The 24,300-nt window shown below is 37.9% G+C and overlaps 2 protein-coding genes across 4 annotated transcripts; both read left to right on the top strand.

Annotated features, from left to right (window-relative positions):
* The first annotated feature begins 25 nt into the window (after nt 1-25).
* On the top strand, nt 26-14,328 carry LOC131778980 (formin-binding protein 4-like). Of its 2 annotated transcripts, none has more exons than XM_059095476.2 (19): nt 26-112; nt 486-615; nt 1,825-1,875; nt 2,673-2,717; nt 3,242-3,348; nt 3,930-4,095; nt 4,950-5,174; nt 6,736-7,038; nt 7,497-7,673; nt 8,216-8,265; nt 8,388-8,492; nt 9,285-9,418; nt 11,020-11,198; nt 11,355-11,435; nt 11,556-11,663; nt 12,086-12,402; nt 12,522-12,593; nt 13,223-13,401; nt 13,646-14,328. In XM_059095476.2, the coding sequence occupies exons 2-19, from the start codon at nt 516-518 to the stop codon at nt 13,758-13,760; spliced, it is 2,514 nt and encodes an 837-aa protein (XP_058951459.2). In that variant the 5' UTR covers nt 26-112; nt 486-515; the 3' UTR covers nt 13,761-14,328. The 2 variants fall into 2 exon arrangements, with proteins under 2 accessions (XP_058951459.2, XP_058951458.2); XM_059095475.2 differs by having other exon boundaries at nt 3,215-3,348.
* A 155-nt stretch (nt 14,329-14,483) lies between these two features.
* LOC131778989 (dapdiamide synthesis protein DdaC-like) lies at nt 14,484-23,205 on the top strand. Of its 2 annotated transcripts, none has more exons than XM_059095494.2 (5): nt 14,484-14,866; nt 19,854-20,437; nt 21,195-21,401; nt 21,492-21,664; nt 22,021-23,205. In XM_059095494.2, the coding sequence occupies exons 2-5, from the start codon at nt 19,886-19,888 to the stop codon at nt 22,253-22,255; spliced, it is 1,167 nt and encodes a 388-aa protein (XP_058951477.2). In that variant the 5' UTR covers nt 14,484-14,866; nt 19,854-19,885; the 3' UTR covers nt 22,256-23,205. The 2 variants fall into 2 exon arrangements, with proteins under 2 accessions (XP_058951477.2, XP_058951476.2); XM_059095493.2 differs by lacking the exon at nt 14,484-14,866 and adding an exon at nt 19,036-19,178.
* The last annotated feature ends 1,095 nt before the right edge of the window (nt 23,206-24,300 follow it).

The following is a 24,300-nucleotide window of genomic DNA, read 5'->3' as shown; positions in this document are numbered from 1 at the left end:
TGAGTTATTTTACCGCTGACAAATCGTAAGAGCCTGCCATGTGGTCTGCTCCGCCATCCGCCATAATAAAGACTTCCTGACCAATTTGTGTCAAAGTTTCATTATTTAAAAGGTTAGTTTGTGAATTTAAAGTGACTATCTTGTTTACAATGTTATGTGTCTGAATAACTTCCTCAGTATGCGTCATCCATGTTTTCATAATGCAAAGCATTCCGGGGAAAATTATGTTTCCCTGTGAAGTTGGTATAATTAGTTTCAATTTCTGTTAATTTTTTTGTATGTAGGGAAACATCATCACGTTTTGATGATATTTTGAGGTTATTTTTTGATAAATCCTCACTGCTGCTTAGTGAGGAGCATTGATGTCAAATTTGCACCTAATTCAAATGTAAATTACTGAGTTTTATGTTTTGAGTAGTTATGTACAGTACACAAATACAAGTACATCAATTGAAACATTATTTCCATGATTTTACACACTTTAGAATAGAATGAAAAATTTGGATAATTGAGTTATGGGACGACGGTCTAAGGAGAAACAGCTTGTGGCTCAAGCCTCTCGTAGAAGAACAGTTCTGCAAATTGGCCGAGTATCAAGGAGAGAAGCCGGGGAAGGTCTGTTAAAACTCTACTAAGTGCTTAGCCCCTAACACCTTAACATCAGTATGCATATTCTCCATACTGGTTTCTATAGATTTCTTAAGGTGCTGATGAGAACTTGTGTCCCTATCAAAAGCTTCTGTAGTTGGTGATCATTTCCTTCATTCTCTTGACCCTAATGTATTATTCAGGGTGATATTTTAGGGAGAAATTAGATGCTTGTCACTCAAAGGGGTAAAAGGTTGATGATTTGAAGGGAACCACAATAACCCTTTCAACTGCTAGTGTGCTCAGTAAGGGTTCTTGAACACACAAGGATTACTGTATTTATTCGATTAAATGCATTTTAGAGCAGAAGTATTAATAAACACCACCCTTGAATAAATGCTGCATCATGTATGGTGTTTATTTGAATGATAGACACAAAAAGCACATAGCAATCAATGCTTCAATTACAGCTGGAAATTTTGTGTGAGCAAGACACAAATTCTCTTGAATGTACCTATCTATTAAACATTAGATCTTTATTTACTTTATGTATTACAGTTATGTAGTATTAACATGCAAATAGCGAAATTGAGAAAGATTTTAAAAAAGTGACTTTTTAGACAAGCATTAAAACCTGTTTCTGTATTTTTAATTTCAAATAGTAAGTTGCCATACACTATTATTTGCAAGAAATAAATTGGATTTTAAATAAATGCTACCCTTGTATAAACACAACCCTCAAATAAATGCAGCACTTGAATCACAAAAAATTTAATAAATGCCATGGTATTTAATTGAATAAGTACAGTAAGTCCTGTAATGTCTTGTTGATCTCATAACATGACTGCCAGTCAGTTATTTTTTCTGGTGATTTAAGGGCCAATTATAAGATGGAGTAAGCAGTATGGCTGACATTTGTTTTTGAAGGTTTATGCATCATCACAAGAATTAATTTTGAGGCAACTAAGGAGAATGAGATAGTAGTTTTGTGGGAAAAAAAACATTGAGACTGGACATGACATCCAAACACATGTTGCCAAATTGACCTCACTCTTCAAATTTGGGCACCAAGTGGACGTGTGGACCAAAACAGTTGTGGCTTGGATTGTGGCCCTTTGAATCTGTTACTGATTAAGACTAGTGCTTAACTGGTGAACTTAACCTGCCATGATGGTATTAACTAGAAATAAGATGATGCAAATACCCATGAATTATTGCTTCTGTTTTTGAAAACAGGACTTGCAACAAGTAGTCTAACAAGAGCAATTAACCCAAACAGTATATCAGGTAATATTTGATGTATTCTCCGTCAAATTAGCTATGCTGAACTCATTATCAACCAGGCAATTTTCTATATTCATACAAAACTTTTTTAAATAACAGTATTTCTGCATGTTCCCTGATCTTGCCAAGATCTGAACTTGTAAAAACATCCTGACAGTGTACATGTAGATTGAAGAAAGATGACAAATTTTGAACCAGAGAGATAAACAAAGTTGTTTAATTTATTCACAAGTTTATTACATTGAGTCTCCTTATAAAAGATGCATATTTGACAGTATAAAATAATGGATTTGTACAGTAGGACAAAACATTTGCGAAACTGCAGATAAAATTGTTAGCACAGCCTGGTTAGCTAATGTTGTAGAGTACTGGACTGCTGTGTGGGAAGTGGAGAGTTAAAGTGTCCAACCCGATCTTAAAATAACGAAGAAGAATGTGCTGCCTTTGCTATGGCATCTGTACATGGTTAGACATACCAGTCTTCTCAGATAAGGCCAAAAAACCATAAGCCCCATCCCCAGAAGGGGATGTTAAAGAACCCACACACTTAATGCAAAAAGTAGGGAAGGCAGTTCCTGGTGTTGTGGTCTGGCCTTGATTGTGAAATTTGGATGCTACTGCATAAAGTTTCCTCCAAAAAATATTGTAAACTGTTCAATGCAGTCTGGCCAAAGTCCCTTGAAATGCCAATGGATACAGCACCATAGAAATCCCTCATTGTTGTTGCTATTTTTTATTATCATATATATTCCATTATAATTCCAGTTTTGTGATTATTAATGCTGTATTTTATGATCTAGGAATTGGGCTTCTTGGATCGTATGGTGATCACAGCGATGATGAAGGTAATTTGAATAAAACAATGCTATTAAAAATTTACTAAGTGTATAGTTTGAATAAAACAGATAGAGAACTTTGTGCAAGGCCATCAACTGTAGGAGAATGTGCTAGTTTGTTTAGTCACAAGAGTAGGACAAAGTTTCCATCAAAGAGTTGAACTACAGATGTTTGGATTTGTTCCCTTGTATAGTGCTTAGCTACAGAGGACTTGCATGCTGCTGGAATCAGCAATGTTGAGTACTTTGGTTTATTTATCTCTGGGCAGTGAAGTAAAGCTTTTCTACAGAATCAAGGATCATTAGAAAATGGGAAACATGTAAGAGCAGCAAAAATATTTGAAAAATTGAAAGAAGTTCTAGAGATTTCTTTTAAGCTGTAAAGGGTTGTTTTGATTACTGTCTGAGAAATTATTACCAATTTAAAGTTATTAATTTTCTCAATTATCTTAAAGGTAATAAGGTTTAAAATTCAAAGTTGTGTGGTTTACTTCCTTGTCTGGCAGATGACGAAGAAAATCTTGAACTTGCAGATGATAGAAATAGTGGTACAAACTCCCGTGAAGAATCTTCCCAACCCAGTCCATCATCAACAGAACAGCACATGGAAATTGATGCCAAACTGGCAGACTTCTTTAAAGTAAGACTTGGGATACAGGAAGAGTGTATTTAAGATTAAGTAAATTATTTGGAATTCTCTGCTTCAGAGTGCCATTGAAGTATTTATCTCATGAGTGTTTTAATTCTTATCATGTTGCCTCAAACTATGTGCTGGTATCTTCAGTATTCCTGTTATGCCTTTGTTGTTACCTACTTGGACAGATGCAGTCATGTTGAGATGTAATCATCATTTGCTTTTTTTCTTTGTGATATACAAGAGAAACAAATGACTTGTTTGTGGTTCTCCTCTCAGTAAAAGTTCACAGTTCTAAGCCATATAAATGTGATAAGGACAAATGAACATATGCATGTAGCTTGTGTACAAATTTTTGCTTTGGTCCTTTTCTGTCATCATTTCTGATATATTATGAAAACTGAAAGAGCCAGGAACTGGGAATTTATTAATAATTTGATGCATGTACTTGCACAATATTACATTACAGTTAAAAAACATTTCAGTTTGATTCCCGTTTTCATTTAGTTTCATTTAGTATTAGATAATGCTTTGCAGTTCTGTCTGAAATAGTCCTTTAATTACAGCATTACTTTCATTTTTTACAGGAAATAGAATCTATAGATGCAGACACCACTAGCACTGTCAACGATGGAATGACAAACAGCCAGGCAGAAGAAGCTGTGAGCTCCACCACAGAAGATGAACATCCCATGATGTACCCTGCAGAGGGTTATGATAACAGTGAAGGAGCTGATTACAATAAAAGTGGAGGTATTAGAAAATGGACTTTGCCTTGTGTATTTATCAGATACATATCACACAGGTTTTCAGGGTTTTACAAAACATGCATGCGTACTTTAATTTAAAGTGTGCTTTGAAAAATCTCCTGTCTTCATGACATTTTCTAAAGTGCTTATTGGCAAGCAATACTTCTGTTAAAGTATTACAGTGAAAAAATAGTTTTTTCTTGACATACCAACATGACTTTCTTTTCCTTATTGCACCCCTTTTTTATGGCTGAAACTACATCGAGTTAAAATATTCTCTTTGCATGAATTTTGACATCCCTTTTTTATACCAATTTTTTCAATGATTATCAAAAGAACTGGTATTTCAGGATTGCTTTGGTTTTGTTTCACTGTACCTCGAAACTTGTTTAGTAAAGTTGTTGATCCTTAAGTGCAAAACTGATGTGAAATTTTAAATTGATCTTCTCAGTTTTATTGTGCCTCAGGCAGTTTTTAATGTGAGTTCTTAAAGGTTTCCTGTGATATATTTCTATATGTCTATGTCGGATTGGTTGTTACAATCATTTTGGTTTTAGTTTTGCAATACCCAATCAAAAAGTAATCTAAATTTCACCATAGTTGTTTACCCTTGACAAAGTCTCTTAAATCCATAACCCCTTAGAGTAGCTATTTCTCAATACACTTTCACCCCTGAATCACACATTCAGGTCAGGAGAATATAAGTAATGATCAGCAAATAAAGGAGCTTTTGATCATGAAACAAATTCTCCTTGTCTGCACCTTTGCAAATGTTTGGAGAAGTGTTTGGAGAATACTCATACTGATGTTGGGGTGTAAAGGGTTAAATTAAATTACTATTCTGTTTTCTTCTTGAAGCTGATACCTACCCATGGCAGGCCTGCCTGGATGAAGCTACGAACTGTTATTACTACTGGAACATGGAGACAAATGAAGTTCAGTGGCATCCCCCTGAGCAGTTTTTGTCAGCAGCTCCTGAAGTGCAGACTACAAGTGATGATAAAGTACACGTCCCTGAACACGAAGGTGAAAAGGAAGGAGCACAACATCGTCAAGATGATGAAGAAAACAGTGAAGCAAAAGGTGTCTTTGTCTGAGAAACTATGTGTTTATTTGACTATATATTTCTTTTTACATGTTCACTTTTTCAAAAGTGTCTTTGCTTCAATTTAGCCTCTTGCATGTTCAACCTTGTCATTCTCTGTTTAGCCTATTAACTCATAGAAGTGATTAACATGTAACTTCTCCCTATAAGATCCTTTCATTATCCAGGAAACAGTTAATGAGAATACTCAAACTTATCAGGTAGAAGTTGTTATCTTGACCTAACACCAAATTCTCTTAACTAATTTATGAGGAAATGTGCTGGAACTAGAGAGAAGAATTAACAATTAGATCTTTGAAGTTCAAGTTTTAAGCATGGCTCTGTTTTATAGGAGGTAGATGTTACACCCACACACCCACACACCCACACACCCAACTTCTAATCTGGAGAGCATGAGCTTCCAAACTGTCCAGCCAGAGTAATCCTGCCTGGAGAACAAACCCAGGGGTGGCATTAATCTCCAGTTCAACAACACTCTGTCCCACTATGATAACTTACAGCTTTAGATGCTCCACAAAAAATAACCAGTAAGCTCTTCCAGTAGCCTCCTTTGGGAGTGCTGACAGCTGCTGTCAAAGTGACCAAAACCAACTCTTAAATTGCCAATAAGTCTCTGATAGTTACCCTTTAACTCTCAGGGGTGATTAACATGCAACATCTTGCTTTGCCATCTTGTTATCTTTTAAACAGAGAAAAAAACCAGCTTATCAGCTTGTGGGTGTTGTTGTAGAATTTACAAGGGAAAGTGTGGCAGTAAGTAAGGAGAATAACTGGATCTTAGGAGTTAAGGGGTCAAGTATGGATTAACTGAAAAGGAAAATGGTGTGGAAACCAAATTCAAAATACCATAAAAACCCACAGATAAGCTTCACCTGTTTTGCAAAAATCATCGCTAGAAATTGGTGGTGCGGCTAATCTGCAGGAACATTTGAAAAAGGTATCGTGAATGTCGACGCCAATGTCCATTTCATGTCCGATCTAATGCCTGGTTACTAATCTTCAAATGGTCCACTCATGTTCTTGTTGTAATGCAAAAATCTTTGGAAAAACTGTGTTGAATGAAGAAATTCCTGTCAACAAATACCAGAAAAAGATCAATCATGCGTCAAAGTTGGTAGAAATGAGGTTCATTGAAGTACTAAAATTGTGGGTAAAACTTTGAAGTATTTTCTGTTGGAATGGTAATAGTGAGTTTACGTTCGATGAACAGTGGATGAAGAAGTCTTCTCAAGACTTGACTTTGGATTTCTTTTGATTTCTTTCAAAAAAATTTTTTTCAAAATTTGAGCTGCTAAATTCAGGGTGCAGCTTATCTGCAGGTGCGGCTTATCCATGGGTTTTTGCGGTAGGAGGTTTTTAACTAGGAGTTTGTCAACAAAGGTCAAGTTTCAAGGATTAATAGTGTGATAGTGGTAAGAAAGATGAATTGAGACTAATGCCCACCAAAGTGCCCCTTCATATCTCCTTTGGCACCCCTCTTTTTCATCACAGACAATTATTATTTGTGTATTTATTTCTCTCCTTCCCTTTCTGTTACAGAGAATCAAGAAACACCATCAGAAGATGGATCTGAACCTGACAGTAAGGAAGAAAACTCCAAAGAGAACAGTGACGAGGATCCTGTCAGCTTTCAAGTGGTGGATTCTTGGGATGATCAAGATAATGACTCAAATGAAACAAAAGAAGAAGAGAACTCAGCAGTGTTGAAGTCTGATAAAATGGTTGATGATAATGATGATGATGTTGATGATGATGAGGAGGAAGTCCCAGCAAAAAAACTGAAGCTTGAGCAAGCAGCTGAAGACGACTCTGATGATGACTTTGCTGTTCAGCTGCTGGAAGGTTAGAGAGTGTTATAATTCCATAGTTAAACTGGAAAATTTGACCATAGATGGGTTTTAACACATTTGGTGAGAATAATGGGGCTGGTGCTTCAAACTCAAGGTTTTTCAAAAGTTTCCAAAAATTTTTTTAATCATGGCATGTCAACCAAAATGATTGCAGATTGGATTGGTAAGGGCAATGTACTGATCCTTTGATTCCTAAGATCCTTTTGTGGTCTTAAATCAAAGGATGTCCACTTGTTGACATTTTCTCTTCTTGTCATCAGCTACATGCTGGAAAATAGATCTACATTTATATTGCAAGGATAACTTCCTTTTCGGTCATTCCAGGGAGCAGAAGGATTGATCCTCTGACCCCTAGAAGTGATCAGTAGATAAATGTCCATTGTAATTCTAGGTTTGTGTGAGTCTTCCTGCTTTCAATAATTAATTGCTTAATTGTATTATTGTACCTAGACACCTATGACAAAGGAAAACAAGACACTCTAGTTGAAGAAAGCATGGACATGTCAGATGAGGAAGCAAAGATAGGGAGTGAAGATAAAGAAGAGAAACCACTGTTGCCACCTGAGGTGTTTGAGCATCTAAAAGCTGCCCCTACTGAGGACAAGAAGGGAGAAAAATCACAGATAGGTAGGGTGTAACAAAAATCAATCAACTTGCTTCTATACAATTCTCCTATAATTAAGGTTTGTTTTTTTCTGGAGGGACCAAAACTTAGGAATTTAAAGGAAACCAATATAAACATTTTTGTCCACCCATATGCAAGACTTGGTTTGAGAATCAAACCTGGGTCACAGTGGTGAGAAGTGAATGCTTCTACCCAGGTAGTATCTCTGCTCCTCAGCTGTATTGTTGCTACCTTCAGCACTTTCCAAATTGAGGACATTTCAGCTTCTGTTGTGTAACTGAAACCATAATAATTGCAAAAACCAATCAGAGGAAAGACAAGTGTCTTCAGAAGCCAATGAGAATTCATTGTAAAAATGGAAGGCACATTGTACCACGTTATGTTTGGTTCTTATTTTGAAATCCAATTGGTTGAGAAAGAGGTGAAAATTTTTTGGACCAATAACGGCAAATATACCAAAACCAGTGCTATCACATACTGCTTTTTACACTCAACTGAACAATACTCTAATGTCTCTATTGCCAATTTTCCTCTATTTTAAAAGCTGCCAATGAAAAGAAGAAGATGTACGATAAAGCGGAGGAGGATCAAAGGGTAAGAGATTTTTTGAAAATGTGTGTCTACTGGTAAAAACCAGCCATACCTGCTGTACTATTTTGTTAAGCCACACCATGCTAGTTTTGCTTTTAGTAATCCATGGTCTGCTTTTATTTTAGTCACAGATCTTGGAATTGGCTTCTGTACTCTGCAACAAGCTGGATTTTTTGGAGGTCTCTCGTCAGGGTGTGTCAAACTTAAAGATTTTGCTCATTGAAATGGAGGTAAGAGTATCTCTTCAGATCAGTGATTTAGATCAACTCTTAAAATGAGATAACTGGTAATACACATGGTACTTGATTGCTTTCTTATTGGCATGTTTATCATAGATGTACTTCAGTTTTCTGCCTGGCTTATACAAAAATATATGTGTAATGCACCAGAATTTAAATTGAAAATGGGCTGAACCTAGTGTACATATAGATGGGCGTCACATTGCTTCTAAGTGTCAAGCCTTTGGATGCGTGTTACAGGGCTTTCATGTTTCTATCAAATGTTTAATGACTTTGGAATGTGTCTTCTACCTGGTACTCTTAGCGAAGTTGCTAGTTTAAGGTACATTACCTCCCCCCACCTCTCACCCTAAGGGTTTGAAGAGCGTTATCCAAGAAAATAACTTGGTAAATCATGTGAGAACTCAAGAGGTAGTAAGACCTTTGATATAAGGTCTGTTGTGTTACCGTCCCACTTTGAGCAGGCTTTCATCATTATCTCTTCCTATACACGTTTCTCTGCCTAAGGGAAGATTGGAGACTAGTTGAGGAGAGGTTTGCAGGGGTCTGGCACTAAGAATCCGTGCCAGACCCCTTTCAGACCTCTCACTGACTCGCTTTGCTCAATGCCTCATACCTCCCTGCAGGGAAAGAAATGCTTGTGCTAAAGCTCTAGTACCTTGAGCCTACTTGCAGGCTATTTGATCTTATCTACCAAGAGTACTTGAGAGTGTTTGCTTATTCAGACACAAAAAATTGCTCTGCAGCACTCAATGTTTAAACTTTTTATTTTTATCTATTCAGACAAGAATCAGTGATTGGCGAGAAGGAGCTCTGGATAGTCGTCACTTGGTCCTCAAGCTCTGTGAGGCTGACACACAGCTCAAGCAGTATGAGGAGTCTGCTGCCCCCCCTGGCTGGTCGTGCCACTGGGACAGGTACTGTATCAGTCTTGTGTTTTGCCAGGGGGGTATTTGTGGCCTGTCTGGAGGGACAGGCCTGGATTCCTAATGAACTGTGCTCAGCTAGAGACTGTGATAGATATCGCTCAATGTTGTATCATGTTGGATTCTTCTGAGTCAACATCCAAGAACGTTATGTTCAGAAAAATATCAGAATCTAGTTTTGTCATCCTTCCATGCTGTGTGATCCACATGCTCTTGTTTTCATCAAACTGTGAGTGTATTTGTCAAGTTTCATGTTTAAGTACTGTCGTTTTTGTGTTTTTTGTGAATGTGCAGTAAATATAAGTGTGCTTGGTAATTGTTGTCCTTGGTTCATATAGATATAACTTGTTTGCAAATACCAAAAAGTGAGCTTTAAGGTTGAAATTAATCTTTACTGCTGTCAAAGTTCAGAGAAAGAAGTAATTTTACGTACAATATGATATCACTAAAGACATAATGAGTGACAGCTTGGTTTAGTATGCTAAGAAAGGCACAAAATTCTTAAAAATTTTGCTAAAATTACATTGTAGCAACATTGTAGCAGTTCTCTGATAAGAACTGTAGTATTTATCGATAAAAATTAGTTGTCAAAGGACCTCAAAAGACAAATTTTAATTCTTTTTTTCTCGTTTTTTATTCTTTTTCGGAAAATGTTCAGTTGCTGTGTTGTATTTTAAAAGTATGACTGCTATCTCTGGTAGTATTGATATTTATGGACTAAATCAAATTATCCATGTTACCGTGAAAACTGGCGGTTTTTTTTTTTCACCTGATCTATTTTCTGACGGTTTCTTTTCCTAAAAGTGTATCGTGCCAACTTTTCAAACGGAATTATTTGATGTGTGTCGCATGTATTTCGTTCAAAAGGATCAAAATTTGGTTTTGTTGATGATGAAATCGTCATCAGCGAAATAGTTTTTAAGAAAAACTACCCAATCTCAGTCTTGTGTCGGTGCAACTGCTGATTGTGTTGAAAGTTTGGAGTGTTCATGTTTGTCTTCATTTGTGTGACGTATATGTGTTATATCAAAGTGTATGTTATGAAATCGGCTTTGTGGTTGCGTATCGTGGACTGGTTGTCCTGTGGCACAGCTGGCCAGTAACCGGATTCGAACACACTTTTCTGAAGATAGCTTCTGCCACAGCAATACCAACAACACAAGGCAAGAAACAAAGTAGGATATGAACGAGGTTAGTGAAACTGTATGTTTAAACACCTTGTACTCCTTATTACTCGAGAGATAAGTATGGTTGTTTTAATTTGACACTATTATGTGCGTTTTTGGTGATAGATTCTTGCCACAGAGAGAGCGTCAGTTCAAGAATCTTTTACTAAGGCGCTTAATTAGAGCACTGTTTTTTTGTGACAGAGGCTATCCTTGCGGTATTTATATCACAGTTATATGCCAGTTGAATTCAAAAGGGAGAAAGTTTGAAATAAAAGCTTAGAGGAGTTGGGAAATCACGCCATTGTCTCGGATTGCCTCTCACTCAAAATCAGTTCTCTTTGTTTATAGCCTGAAGGCATCTACTGTCCCTGTTCGCGGGTGTCTCATTCTTCCGTTCTCCTTTCCTCTGTTTCATTTCGACAGAACACACAAGCGCTATTACTACACGAATAGAGTAACAGGTGATTCTCAGTGGGAATACCCCTCAGACGAGACAGAGTCAGATGTGAAGGAGGACACATCTGCTGTAGAGACATCCAGCCAAAGCTCAACTGCTGCAGTGTCGAGTTCTCAGACAAGTGTGCCGATGTGGAACTATTCAGGTAAAATGTAACTCTTCTTGATGTGCTGAGGCAAATTGTATGCCAAAGTCGCTTCTAGGTGTGCGCAGAGTAGATGTTTTTGTTCTTACCGCCAAATATTGCTTCTTACGGTTGGTGGGACCACCATCTGACATAAAATCATTCTGTTTACCACAGCTTACGTTCCCATGGTGCAAGCGCCCGTAATGTCTGTTGTAATGCCCACCGTACCAGTGGTATCGTCATCGGTTACAGCAGGTATTTCGTTTTCTTTGTTTCCATACTTGTGACACAACTGTCAGTTTTCGATGACCGAGTTAAAAATTTACCATCTTTCTTATTCTATTTAAACAACAAAAGATTCCTTCTTTCAATCAGATTCCCTCGCAAATCCTCCTGTCCCTGGAACAGATCATGGATTCAAAGCTGTTACCCTCACTGCCTCGTATCCAGACGAAGCGGAAGAATCACCTCCCCCTCCCCCAGGTTCGTATTTTTGTACGCTCTTGATTCTCCTTTCTTGTTTTCCGGAATGTACTTTTGGAACTGAAAAAAATGGGGAGAAAAAAAAAATCATTTCACGGTAGCTTTTTGAGCTACGAGAGCGTGCTCAGTATCCGCTGAGTTTAGTCCTTTCAGAAATCAGTTTCTTTTTGCATTAGGTTGGGAATGAGGCAAGGTATTAGATAGAGCTCTCTTCGTTCCGTCTATCAGTCATGTTATGCCTCTGTCCTTAATCTCGTGGTTTCCGTTCTGGTTGGAAGTAGATAGGGTTCCCGAAAAAATTTAACGAATAACAGTGTCAAAAGGAAGATTTTAGGTAAATGAGTTAGTGACAGAACTGCTGCATTCAGTGTTTTACAAACCCTTGCCTTAGTTTCACTTTTTATGTTGGTATTTTGGTACAGGAACGGATGATCTTCCACCTCTCCCTCCGGTAGATTCTTGTACACCCCCACCACCACCTCCAGAGCCTGCAGAAGTTCCACCCCCTCCTCCCGGAGAAGAAATGCCAACAACTGTGTCGACTACGGTGACTAGAGTCGCGTCGCCTTTCATCAGTGGACAGCCGACGGTTGCAACCGCCGTCGCAAAGTCTCGGTCGCTTCCTCGATCCATTGTTGACTATTCTGATTTGGAAGCCTCTAGCGCGAGTCCCCCTCTGCCTATTGAGCCCGTGGCTGCGGCTGAAAGCAGTGGGACCCAGTTTTCGGCGCCACCTCAGGTTTGCATGATTTGAATGAGAAAGATTGAACTAAAGATAGTGCTGCTTATATTTCGTAGTTCTTTTCTTGCATTAGAAGATGGGCTGTGTTCTTAAACGTGGTTTTTTTTTTCTTACAGGGAATTGCAGCTGCTGTTGTGTCCACACCCACAAGTTTGACGGCTAAACCTAAAGTGAAAAAGAAGAAAAAAGTGAGTTTTTTTTACGATTTTACGAAAAAAACCGTTCGGAGTTTAATCTAATGACAAAAGTCGGCTAACATTAGCGAATAATGGGGATTTATTGACCGCACGTTGTTGCGAAAGTTTCAAGTTCCTGCACGACTTTCTCCTTCACCCGCAGTGAATCAAAATGAATTTCAGGAGATGCAGGAAAAGCGCGTAATCGTAGGCTATTTTATCGTTGCTATTTGCTGTATACTTTTCTTATGCCTCGTTAGCTTTTGTCTAACCCAGTTCACTGGGTTTCACAGTAAAAAAATGTTTGTTCACGATTCATAACTTTATCCTCATTATGTGATGTCTTTCGAGCGACTTAGGAACAAAATGACGCTTTCTTTCAATGCCATAACTTGAACCAATTATGAAAACATACCTGTCGTTGAGCATTGCCCCTCAGGTGTGAGCTTTTTTCCAATCCATTTTACACGAACGGATGTCCTTGCTCCTTGTGTCTTCATGTCCAATGTATCTAACTTCTTTAAGGGATTTTGAAAAGTCATTAGGCTTATTTCGTTGAAATATTGTTATGTTACTTGGTACCAGTTTAATAAAAAGTATGGAAGCCATTCGTTCAAAAAAAAATTTTGTCCTCATCCTAGAGCTCCAAGGTTGGTACATCGCTATTATCGTCCAAGGCACGGAAAGTTTCCACTCTGGTTCAGAAATGGCAGAGTATAAAGCAACAAGAAGAACCAACATTAGATAGCAGTGAGGACGAAGAAGAACGAATCGATCCCTCTCGACAAATAGAGGAGTGGAAGAGAGAACATCTATCAAGGTAGGTATCGCTTTTCTATAAACACGCCGGTGATGATATATTTGAGGATTTGAAGTAAATTCTCTGCTTCTGAGAAGCATCTGTTCTGCTCCTTTGAAACACGGCTTTAGAGGGGATGCAGACTATGGTCCAACCCGCAAAGAATGCTCATTTTAACTTTTCGATCTGATATTTTCAGAGAGTATTCCATCAATCAGTCAATCAATCAAAACGTGCTCTCACGTAATATTCGATTATCTTTTAGTGGTCAGGCAGCTTACAATCCTAACTTTGAAGAGATCAAAGGAGATTGGAGGGAGCGACTTAAACAACGTCAAGCTAAGGCAAGAAGTGAGGCTGCTGATCAGAAAGATACGTAGGCTCAAGATAATCGAATAGAGAGAAAAGCAGACTGGCGCCGATCCTTCACGGCGGAATACAGCCGCATGGCGGAGTTAGAATTATGAACTAGGCAACAAGTGTTTTTATTTACCTGGAGAAGAAGCTGAGAATTTGAGCCTTAATTTACGTAGAAACAGTGAATTTCTTACGGCGAAAAGTTTATTTTGTTGGCTTGACTAGACCATGGAATGTAGATTTTGTTCAATTTTAAATCCTTTGGTATAAAGAAAGAAGTATTATGTAAGAATTTCCTGATGCATGCCTCCCAAAGAGCACAAAGAACTTTTGTCATATATCTCTGATATTCATTTGATTAGCGATTAAGACCTGGAGTACTTACAATGACTAATGCCGTTTCATTTGGATCACAGCTCACCAGAGATTATGAGTTTACTCCTGTATCGTTATTTCTGTAAATTAGTTAAAATATGGCCTCTACAATGAACATTTTTAGAGGTGATGCATGATATTTTTAGAAGTCTCTATGTGTTCTTCAACGCATGGGTTTGAAATCTTTCAAAAGATACATGATGATTTTCTTTTTCAGTCTGGTTATCGACGAATTGGTTTTATGTTTGATCCTTTGGACGGGTTGGAGTGTATGTTGCCGCTCTTTTATTGTTCATTGTAAAATGCAACCAGAAATGCTGCTGGTCTGTTATCTTGATGAGTCAAGTCTTGTTGTCGTGACCATTGCGTGACTGTGGCATCGTCGAAGTAGGGTTGAGGCGAGATACGATGCGAAAAGAGCAGGCAGGAGTCGTTGTTTCCCGTTTAAACTGAAAAGCCTGGCCCCTGCTTTCTGTTCCTTTCATAGAAAAAAAGCTCTAGAAAAGGTGGGAATACGGCACAGCCTTTGTCGAACTGCATGCATGCAAACAATTTGAGGTCTCACCTAGCATCTTATATTACATAATCAGGTCTCACCTCGATTACATGCATATGCAATTAAATGCAAAATTTTCTTTGGTCTTAAAATAGCATTGTTATCTCAGAGCTGCAATTGTGAGCTTCGCGAACAGGCTCGTCGTTTCTTCACAGCGAAGCTGCTGTCTCAAGCAGAGTTTGCCTGGCTAAAAAAAAGGTTAGTATGCCTATCAATTGCGAACAAATGGTTTGGTGAGGACAAAATTATAAAGGTTTGAAATGTGAAGTATGTGGAAGGTGAATAATTTAGCGACAGATTATGTCTTAAAAGTAGAAAAATGGTGCCCGAGAGACACCAGTGGCTAAACATTAACGATAGTTCTCATAGACACCTGAAGATGGGAAAAGTATAAATTTATTGATTTGACCAGCAATTATCTGGCTCGGTGTCTTGGGATTTTCTCGGCCTACATTACAACCATGTTTGTTTTCAATTATTTTTATTGAAAGAAATTCAACATTCGGTGTTTGAAAATTTCAAGCGCAGCGGAGATATTCAGGAGCGTCCAGGGGTCGGTCGCTATCCTGAAGTTTAGGGCCCGTTAGAGAGCGGGAAAGAGTTTTTTTTCTCTCAGTCGTGGAAAGATCATATGCGAACAACTGCTCTCCATGGGAGGCTTGACATAATGACGTGTGACTCTTATGCAAACTAATTTCCCTCTTTAACGAATTAAGGAATGGATATAGAACATCCAAGGTTACCAAAAGAGTTAAACTGAATTTCACGTATCCATCTTTCAAAAATTGTCAATCGATCCAGTGTACTCTTCCGCCCATAAGTTATGCCTTGTTCGCGTTATACGGCCATTAAATTCTCGCCTGGGTTTGTCACGCAGCATAACAGCACTCCGAGTGCGTGACCACGTCCTTATCATCGACTGCAGTCTCGAACGAGTTAGGAAATTTTGGGTGAACACGTCGTACGAATTTCGATGGGAACAATAGATACTCCACTAATGTCGCCTTTTCGAAGTCTCTTCCCGGGCACTTAATCCAAATACACTTGGGACCCGCACTAGAATCCTCAATAATCGTACAGTTTGGAGCAATAGTAAAAACGCAAATTGCTAATTTGTCACGGCTGAAATCGCAAACAGGTTTTTTTTTTTAAACAATAGCTTAATTTATCGTTTATGATTTAGGAATAATAAGTAAACCTCCAAATGACAATTGTAAACAGATCATCTGAAGCATTTGCAGAATTTTTGATCGAGGAATAGCGAATTATTAAACAAAAAATGTTATTTCCTGGGGGATTTCAAAATTGATTTGGTAAAAATTGACGAGAACAAACATGCTAATAACTTTATGAATCAAAGGTATCCATTATTATTTTGGGGTACTGTGATTTGCGAAACGAAACGAAACGAATTGAAAATCTGTAATTTGCGAAATGGAAATATGCAAATGATTTGCAAAATCTGCCTAGTGAACTTTGCGAAATCTCCATTACGTTCGTGAATAACTCAGTGTGTCGTGTAGGCCATAGAGCGCAAAAGTAATTTGAAATGTTAGTTGACGCACAGTCGGCCCAAGCTCCAGCTGTGAGATGATCATCTTGGGCAATAACAGTCATGGCAGAATTATAAGAGTTTGTATGGGAATATTCACGACCGCTCTAAGGAAGAAAAAAAAAAGTCAAATTCTCATTAAAAATACCTCACCTTACTTCCACAGCGTATCACTTGTTATCTGACCGCTTACTTTGATGAAAAGAACCCATTTTAGCGAGTTGTCCATTTCGAGGTTTTCTACATAGTAAAGAAATCAAAGAAGCTATCAACAAACGTTGTCTGGATTTAAAAAATGAAGATTGGGAAAATATTTGTGAAAAGGCAGATCCCCACGAGGCCCACAGTTGTTTCTGAGAAAAATTTGATGAAAATATACCAATAATAGGTGAAAAACTGTAAAGAGGCTGGCACACCTTGGGTGACAGAAGGAATTCTAAAATCAAGGAAAGTTAAATATAGGCCATGTAAAAAGCTTATCGAAAAACCAACTAACACAATTTAAATGAAATATAAACTAGAAAATTATGAAATAAGAGAGGTTGCCCTCGATTGGTTTAAAAATCACCTGCAAGACAGAAGGCAAATGGTTAAATGTAAAACAGCAAGATCAGACAGTTTACTATTCTCTTGTGGTCTATCTCAAGGGTCAGCTCTAGGACCTCTCCTATTTCAGTTGCATATAAATGACATATCAAAATATTAAAAACTATTATCATTTCCTCTCTTTGCTGATGATACAAATCTGTTCCTAAGTTATTGAGAAGTTATAAGATGTTTTGAACCTTGACCTCTATAAAGTTACAACTTGGTGGGCAGCAAACAAACTTTCACTCAATGTTGAGAAAACCCAATACATGATTTTCAGGCCTAAAAAAATAAGATGGTAATTAAAAAAATTAAAATTTCGATAATGGGCAAGAAATTGAGCAAGTTAAATACTCAAAATTTATAGGTTTGTTTTTAGATAAAGAGCTATCTTGGAAATACCATATAAATCAAATAACAATGAAAATATCAATACTAACAGGAATAATTTCTGAGACAAGACACTTTCCACCCCTAAAATCTTTCCAAAATATACATTACACCATGATGTATCCCTATTTAATTTATTTTAATCACAAATGAACAAACACTTTTCCCACTATATTAAGACCTATATGTTTTAAATAAAAGAAAATAATCAGAGTAATGACCTAATTCTCTGCTTATAAGCAAGAAAGTAGACCTCTATTTATTACCCTAGGTAAATTAAACAGTCTATGAACTTAGCATATGTTGCACACCAATATTATTGTACTTGTACTCCCATGATAAACTACTGAAGTTTTACAAAGATTTCCTTAAAACAAATTACAATATTCATTCTTGTAATACTCGATCTACATCAAATGCACATATTAGTTATAGTATGAAAAACTATGGAAAATTCCTGGTTAAGTATCATGGAGCAGAAGTATGATAATTCACCAGTGGATTTGAAGGAATCAAAATTTTGTAGCAAATTCAAAAAATCTTCATAAACATATATTCAGCATCAATTATCTAAAATTGAACCTCAAAATTAATGATGATAAAAATGATCATAGTTCTTTTATCAATTAATATGTTTGTAATAATCATTGTTCTTTTTATATATGACAGGAGCCCACATTGGCTCCTGTAGACAATTATATTACTATGAAATAATTTATATCCCATCTGGATGCCTAATGTCATATAAAATTTACATTATATTATAAAAAGGGAGATAGTTGTCAAAGCTCTAATAAGTTTGCTCAAGTTCTATTGGCCTAATTATGTTAGAATTGTAAACAACGTGATGTTGCATACCATAAAGAGCGAAAAAGTAGATAAATAAGAATTGTAAAACAATTTTTGGATGAGATTTTTGTGATATCCAGAATAATCAAAGTCGAGGAAGGGTTTATCAGCCGAAGCCAAAGGCTGAGGCTAGTGATAATGTTACCGAGACCTTGATTATTCTGGATATCACAAAAACCGAATCTAATAATTGTTTTATTACACATTGACCGAAAAAAAAATGGTCACGATAGTTAGGGGAACTGATAATTTATTTTTAAACGTGTTAAAATTTAAAAATCAGCGAGCAACACAAAACGTGCGCGAATTTGACATGATTACCGTCAGAAATCGCGGTCATACATGACATGATTATTCGTGACCTTGAGTGTCCTTAACGTGATTATTGTATAATCTGCTGGTAGATGACGTCCCGAGGGCTGATTTCGAAAATACACTGTATGCTTTCGGCCAATCAGAATAGAGATAGTGTGTTGAATGCATGATATAAACAGATATATATATATCTATCTATCTATATATATGTGGTAAGACAATCAGTGACCTCGTGTGCCTCTTTTTTTGTTCTTACCACATTTTGACGTCATCTGTGATCTATTATTGGACAGACGCACGGCAACTTGGAATCTATTCGTTAAATAAAATATTGCCGTTGCATTCGCCTTTCAAAGAATCCCACTTGTGAATCCAGTAGTCCACCTTCGAGATGCAATAACCCATCGCAAAAAGGGCGTTTCAAGTGAATTGAAATTATTTTTAACTATCGTGCAAACAACTTATTTTCACAAGAAAGGTCGTACCCTTTGTCTGAGTCGGAAATGTCGGTTATCCAACCTCAAAAATGGCTCAAATTATCGCTGTTACGAGTGGCTGCTTCGTTTAATCGCCGGAACTTTTAGCATGCCAAGAATGAGCTTAAGGAAACGATGAGATTTCATCTAAGATAACAATTTAAGATAAATTGTCGTATCAGGGGTCAGTTAGGTAACAGATTGTTTACACTAAACCAGGAAGCTATTCTCTAATCCAGAGATCGCTTTTTTTAATGTTCTGTGAAAATCTGAAAAGTAAATCACGGCCATCTAACAAGAAACAAATCTGAAGTGGAATTTCTGATCAAGTGATACAGAGGTAATTGCAACTGAGGTCAAACTTGTTCCAGCCAGCAATTTTCACTTCTATAAATGAATCTCACAATCCTCTCTCTTGTATGTAACTTCACCAATCGTAATCATTTTGTAGAACATGCGATGTACTATAAAGCGAATGATCAAAAGAAACATGGTGGCTTGGCCAAGAAATGTTCAGTCCGTCTCTTCGACATGTTAAATTACCTTCGACGTAAAGAAAACCACAAAAAATTAATTTGTTGAGACCATAAATCTCCATAAACGCTCATTTAATTGATGTTGAGCAATCATTATCTGTTTAACTTCTTCAAGGATGCTTGTTTCCTATGATGAAAAACAGCCAGATTAATCTAATTCAGTTGGATTTTCATGCTGCGTATCAACCCTCTTTCAAGCCTTCTATGGCAGCGAGATATTGAAAGACAACTCCTGTCACGCCGTACGTGACATTATTTTTTTAAATTTCGTTTCTTTGTCGAGCTTTTTAGCGCTGACACCGAACTCTGGAGGCTCAGAAAAGAAATTCAAAAATTATCTTTACAGTTATACGGTAGTTGGTAATCAAATTTCAAAAAGAGAACTTTTTCAAGAATCCTCTGTAAGGTGTGATTGAAATAATATTTGATCCCCATGGTAAGTACACATTCATTTCAGTTGATGAAATTTGTTATTGTAGAAACGTACAGTTATCAACGCTTCTTAAAAGAGATGCTGCTGAGATCACTTCGAAGGTTCAAACTTCCCTTAGCGCCTCTGAGCACTTCATCAACATGTCCCCTGACAACGAAAGCACAAGAATCTAATCATGTTGGGCCAAGAATTACAGCGTTAACACCAGTAGAAATTCAACCTTCCACGTCGCCCAGATTAGCGGGCAAGAAATTTTTGCCGGGTTCTACCGGGGATGGATTCCCCGAAGCGTTATCTGCCCCCACAGATACATTTCCGCACGCGATAAAAATCGAACATTCAGGCCTCGAATCCATGGAAGACTGTGTCACCAGTTGCCGGGGGTATCTACAGGAAAATCTGCCTCACAACGGCGCTGTTTTGATTCGAAACCTCCCACTTAAGACAGCCGCTGACTTCTCTAATCTGACTCAAGGGCTCGGCTACAAGGGAATGGCTTATGAAGGTGGTGCTGTGGAACGTCAAGAACTCGATAAGAACTCTGGGACATATACAGCAAGTGATGAGCCGCCGGAAGCTATCATTGAGTTTCATAATGAGATGGCATATAGTCCAGTGTACCCTGCTAAGGTAACTCTTTTTTCATATTGGACCGAATATGATGTAACACCTTTGATTAAATCTAGGTGTTTGCCAAGACTTTAGTTGGAATAGTCCCATCTCATTTTAGTCCTAGTACTGATTGTCAGAATTTCTTTTAATTTGGATCAATTTTTTGTCGGATTCAAACTTAAGGCACGTGATATTTTTATCAAACACAAGGCCGATCTCCGAACACAACAACCAAAACAGGAACTCTGTCGTTGGTCCTAACCAGGGTCAGTAGACAAACCCAAGCATGATCGCTGACGGAAGTTATAGTTCGAGAAAGTAGAATTACAAGCTACTCAAAAGTTAAGCTTCGTTTTTGGTCTTGCACAGTCTCGTGCACAAGACCCACACAAGGATTTCGGAATAATCAGTCAAAGCTAAACGAGTTTAAAAAAATTCGTAATAAAGCACTCTACACGATCCATCATAGAAAAGACGATAATCAGGCAACCAGTCAAAACAGGCGATTATCAAGAAACTCGATTTGTGTAGCATCATCTCGCATCGTGATATTTCACAGCAATTCTCTATCGCAGTTATTATGAATGCAGGGGAGCAAAAGTGCGAGAGAGATGTAGAATTCCATTTGGATACAGGAAAAATCATGTTACAGCCCTAATCGCTTCTAGTTTCAGAAATTAAAATAAGCTATGTACAACCGTCAGATTGATACACTGTTTGAGTTCTTGTCTCATGCCTCTTCACACTAACTGTTGTCTTTTTTATATTTTCGCAGCTTTTGTTCTTTTGCCAACAAGAGCCAGGAAAGGATTGTGGAGGAGAGACACCGCTCGTAAGAAGTAGTGATATACTTTCACGCTTGGACCCGAAAATTGTCCAAAGTTTCGACAAAAAGGGAGTACGCTATGTTCGTTATGCTCCTTCACGAGGGCCTGGTGCCTACCTTCCATGGCAAGATGTTTTTATGACTGAGGACACGAAGGTTTGTAACGAGTTGCAATAGCTTTTATAAACTAGAGGCGACGCTAGATTTAAGAATTAACACAGAAGTTCTTTTTCATTTTATTTCCAGACTGCTGAACGTTTCTTACAGCAAAATGGTTTTAGTTATAAGTGGGAGCCTTCTGGAGCACTGGTTTACTGGCAAGTGTTACCCGCCTTGCTCAAACACCCGGAGACTGGGGAGACAGTTTGGTTTAACCAGATTCAATCCCATCATACTTCACACTTGCAAGAAATGCCAAGGTTGGTAATGCTGTGCACCTGTGATACCATCTTTGTATCCTTTATATTGCAATGTTCTTTGCCGTTTGCGGAAATGAAAACAGAGATTTGAATGATCAAAGAGAAGTCGCAGTAACTGAAGAAAATGGTGATTCCTCAACGTTCGTCAGGGTTCTATTTTTTTGTACTGTCTATGGGAAAATATGCCAAGTACATACCTACCGTTCACGGTTAAGGATTGGAAACTATTACGTTGTGAGACAAGAAATTCATGGTGAACCCTCTAAGAGAAAGCCGACATTTTAAGCCGGACAGTCATTTGGTTTGTTTTTGAACCCTTTTCTTTCTTTTTTTAAAAATAGTTCCCCTGTTTTCAGGTTTAAAGACTATAATCTACCAAGTCATCAGTATGCCTACCAGACCTACTATGGTGATGGAAGCGAAGTTGAGCCCGCAGTTCTTCAGCACATTAGAGCCGTTACTTGGTCGTGCGCTGTCGGTTTCCGTTGGCAAAATGGCGACGTTTTAGTCGTTGATAATCTTGCCGTTCAGCATGCGAGAATGAGCTTTATTGGTCAGCGGAGGATCTTGGCAGTGCTCTCAGTGAACTAAAAAGTGGCAACGCATGCACAACAACACCTTGTCGAATATTAAGGCATAAAGGAGCAAGCCATGTTCTCTATGCCTGAACGTGAAGCAGGGAAACTGGGTCGAGTGTTCATTTGGACGGGTTTACAACCCGCTGAAAAAGATAAACATAAAAAAATAGAGCGAACTTTCTTTCGTTGTTTTACAGTTTCAATTGCGTGGTATTCTTTCTTTTATAGGTACCTACCCGAAACTTTTGACGCTAAGCGACGAAAATTTATTCCATCACACGCGATTTGTCTTTGAACACTAATTTTTCTTAGCTTTTTACCAGTAAGGGATCATTCACTGTTTATCTCACGGGGGGAAGTGGTTGATTTTGAGGGGATCACATAGTTTTCAAGGGGGAACAGGGGGGAAGCAGTCGTAGCTACGTCGCTAACGAAGTTTAAGGAGAGACTGTAGAAAGTTTACAGCCAATTCACTGCCAATAAAGGGGATCATTGGAATATCACATAGCCTCATGAGGGGATCAGGTAAATTTTACTGTGACATGGCCAAAATCCCCTAACTATACAAAAGTAATGACCAGTCCATAAGCCCTTCCTGTTCTCGACTCAGTTTCCTGGTTTACGTCAAGAAAAGAAATACTTGGCCTTTTTTTCTGGTTTGTTATTGATACCAACCAAACATGGTACACTGTACTTAATGCTCAGTGTGTGACACGTGCATCATCGGAGTCGAATTTTCGCGTTCACTGGTCACAAAAAAATAGTTGGGAATATTGTTGCTTGTCGAATTAAAACCGATTATTTTTAATGGCTGTGGTTAAAATTATACTCGTGAAGCCATTATAAGGAAAGTTTTTTTGAAAAACGGTTTTAAAAAGAACATCTTGATTGATATATCAAGGTAACTTTAGGTCGAGATGTGGTTGTGATAACGAGGAAACAATAAATTTACACCAAAAGGTGTCTGCCACAAACCTTTTATTTGTACTGCTCTGCTCCAAATAGGAGCAATAAGGGACTAGTAATTTTTATCGCCAAGGGTAGCGGGGTGCGGAGGATTTTTAGGGGGGGAGGGTCACATGGTTTAAAGGAGGAACGGGAAGGGATCAGTCTTCACCAACAGAGTTTAAGGGGGGGACTATATAAAATTGACTACCGATGATGAGGGGGGGAGGGTCATGAGAATGTTACAGGGTCTTATGGAGAGATCAGTAAATTTTGTCGTGACATAACCAAGATTGGCTCCAACAAACGCCCCTCTCTCTCCCCTCCCCCCTTTCAGCTGATAAATGATGTCGGTCCTGAAAAAGTCTCACAAAATTCTCTGGCAGCAACGTGGGTTAAAAAAAATTATCGTATCTCACGGAATAACTTTTCGCTGCGACTTATAACTTTTTATCGGTACTGACTGTTTCACTCCCAAGAACTAAGTATCAGTTCTTCATACTGTCTGTCATAATTTGACGCTGAGAATTTGTTGCAAAAATTAAAAAAATGCACCTTCGATATTTTCTTTTTTTCCTCGTATCGTTCTTGCTCGAAAGTGTTTTGGTATAGTAAAGAGAAATTACTTTCTGGTCACTTTAAGAGTTAAGGGGCTAACGGAGACGAGGTCAATGAATCTCTCGAGATACAGAGGTGTACTGGCTCGATTTCTATCCGAATTTGGGGAGAGAAACTTTTGTTGTCTTAGCGATCCTTATGTCTTTGTTTTCATGAACCAAAAAAAAAGGTAAATATGAAAAATAGTCGGACAATTTATAGAAGGAGAAGAAGGTGAACAATCGCCTTAAGCCATTTTTATTTTCCGGAATAACATCCCTTATAACTGTTTCTACGACCCACGTAAAGTATAATTTGGGTTTTAGGAATTAAATCCTTTGTGAATTTGCCGGAACTTTTCCTCACCATGAGGGCTTGCATCAGCCTGCAACTAAGGGAAGAACATGGGCGTGAGTAACTACAGTGTTTGCATACAATAAACATAATTTGTAGTAGCTTTAAAATGAATTTCAACTCGAACAGTTCTGATCTACCGTATACAAACTGATGTTAACG

The sequence above is a fragment of the Pocillopora verrucosa genome, chromosome 8 (assembly GCF_036669915.1).
Source record: "Pocillopora verrucosa isolate sample1 chromosome 8, ASM3666991v2, whole genome shotgun sequence".
NCBI classification, from domain to species: Eukaryota; Metazoa; Cnidaria; class Anthozoa; order Scleractinia; family Pocilloporidae; genus Pocillopora; species Pocillopora verrucosa.
This window is presented reverse-complemented; position numbering and strand designations above follow the sequence as displayed.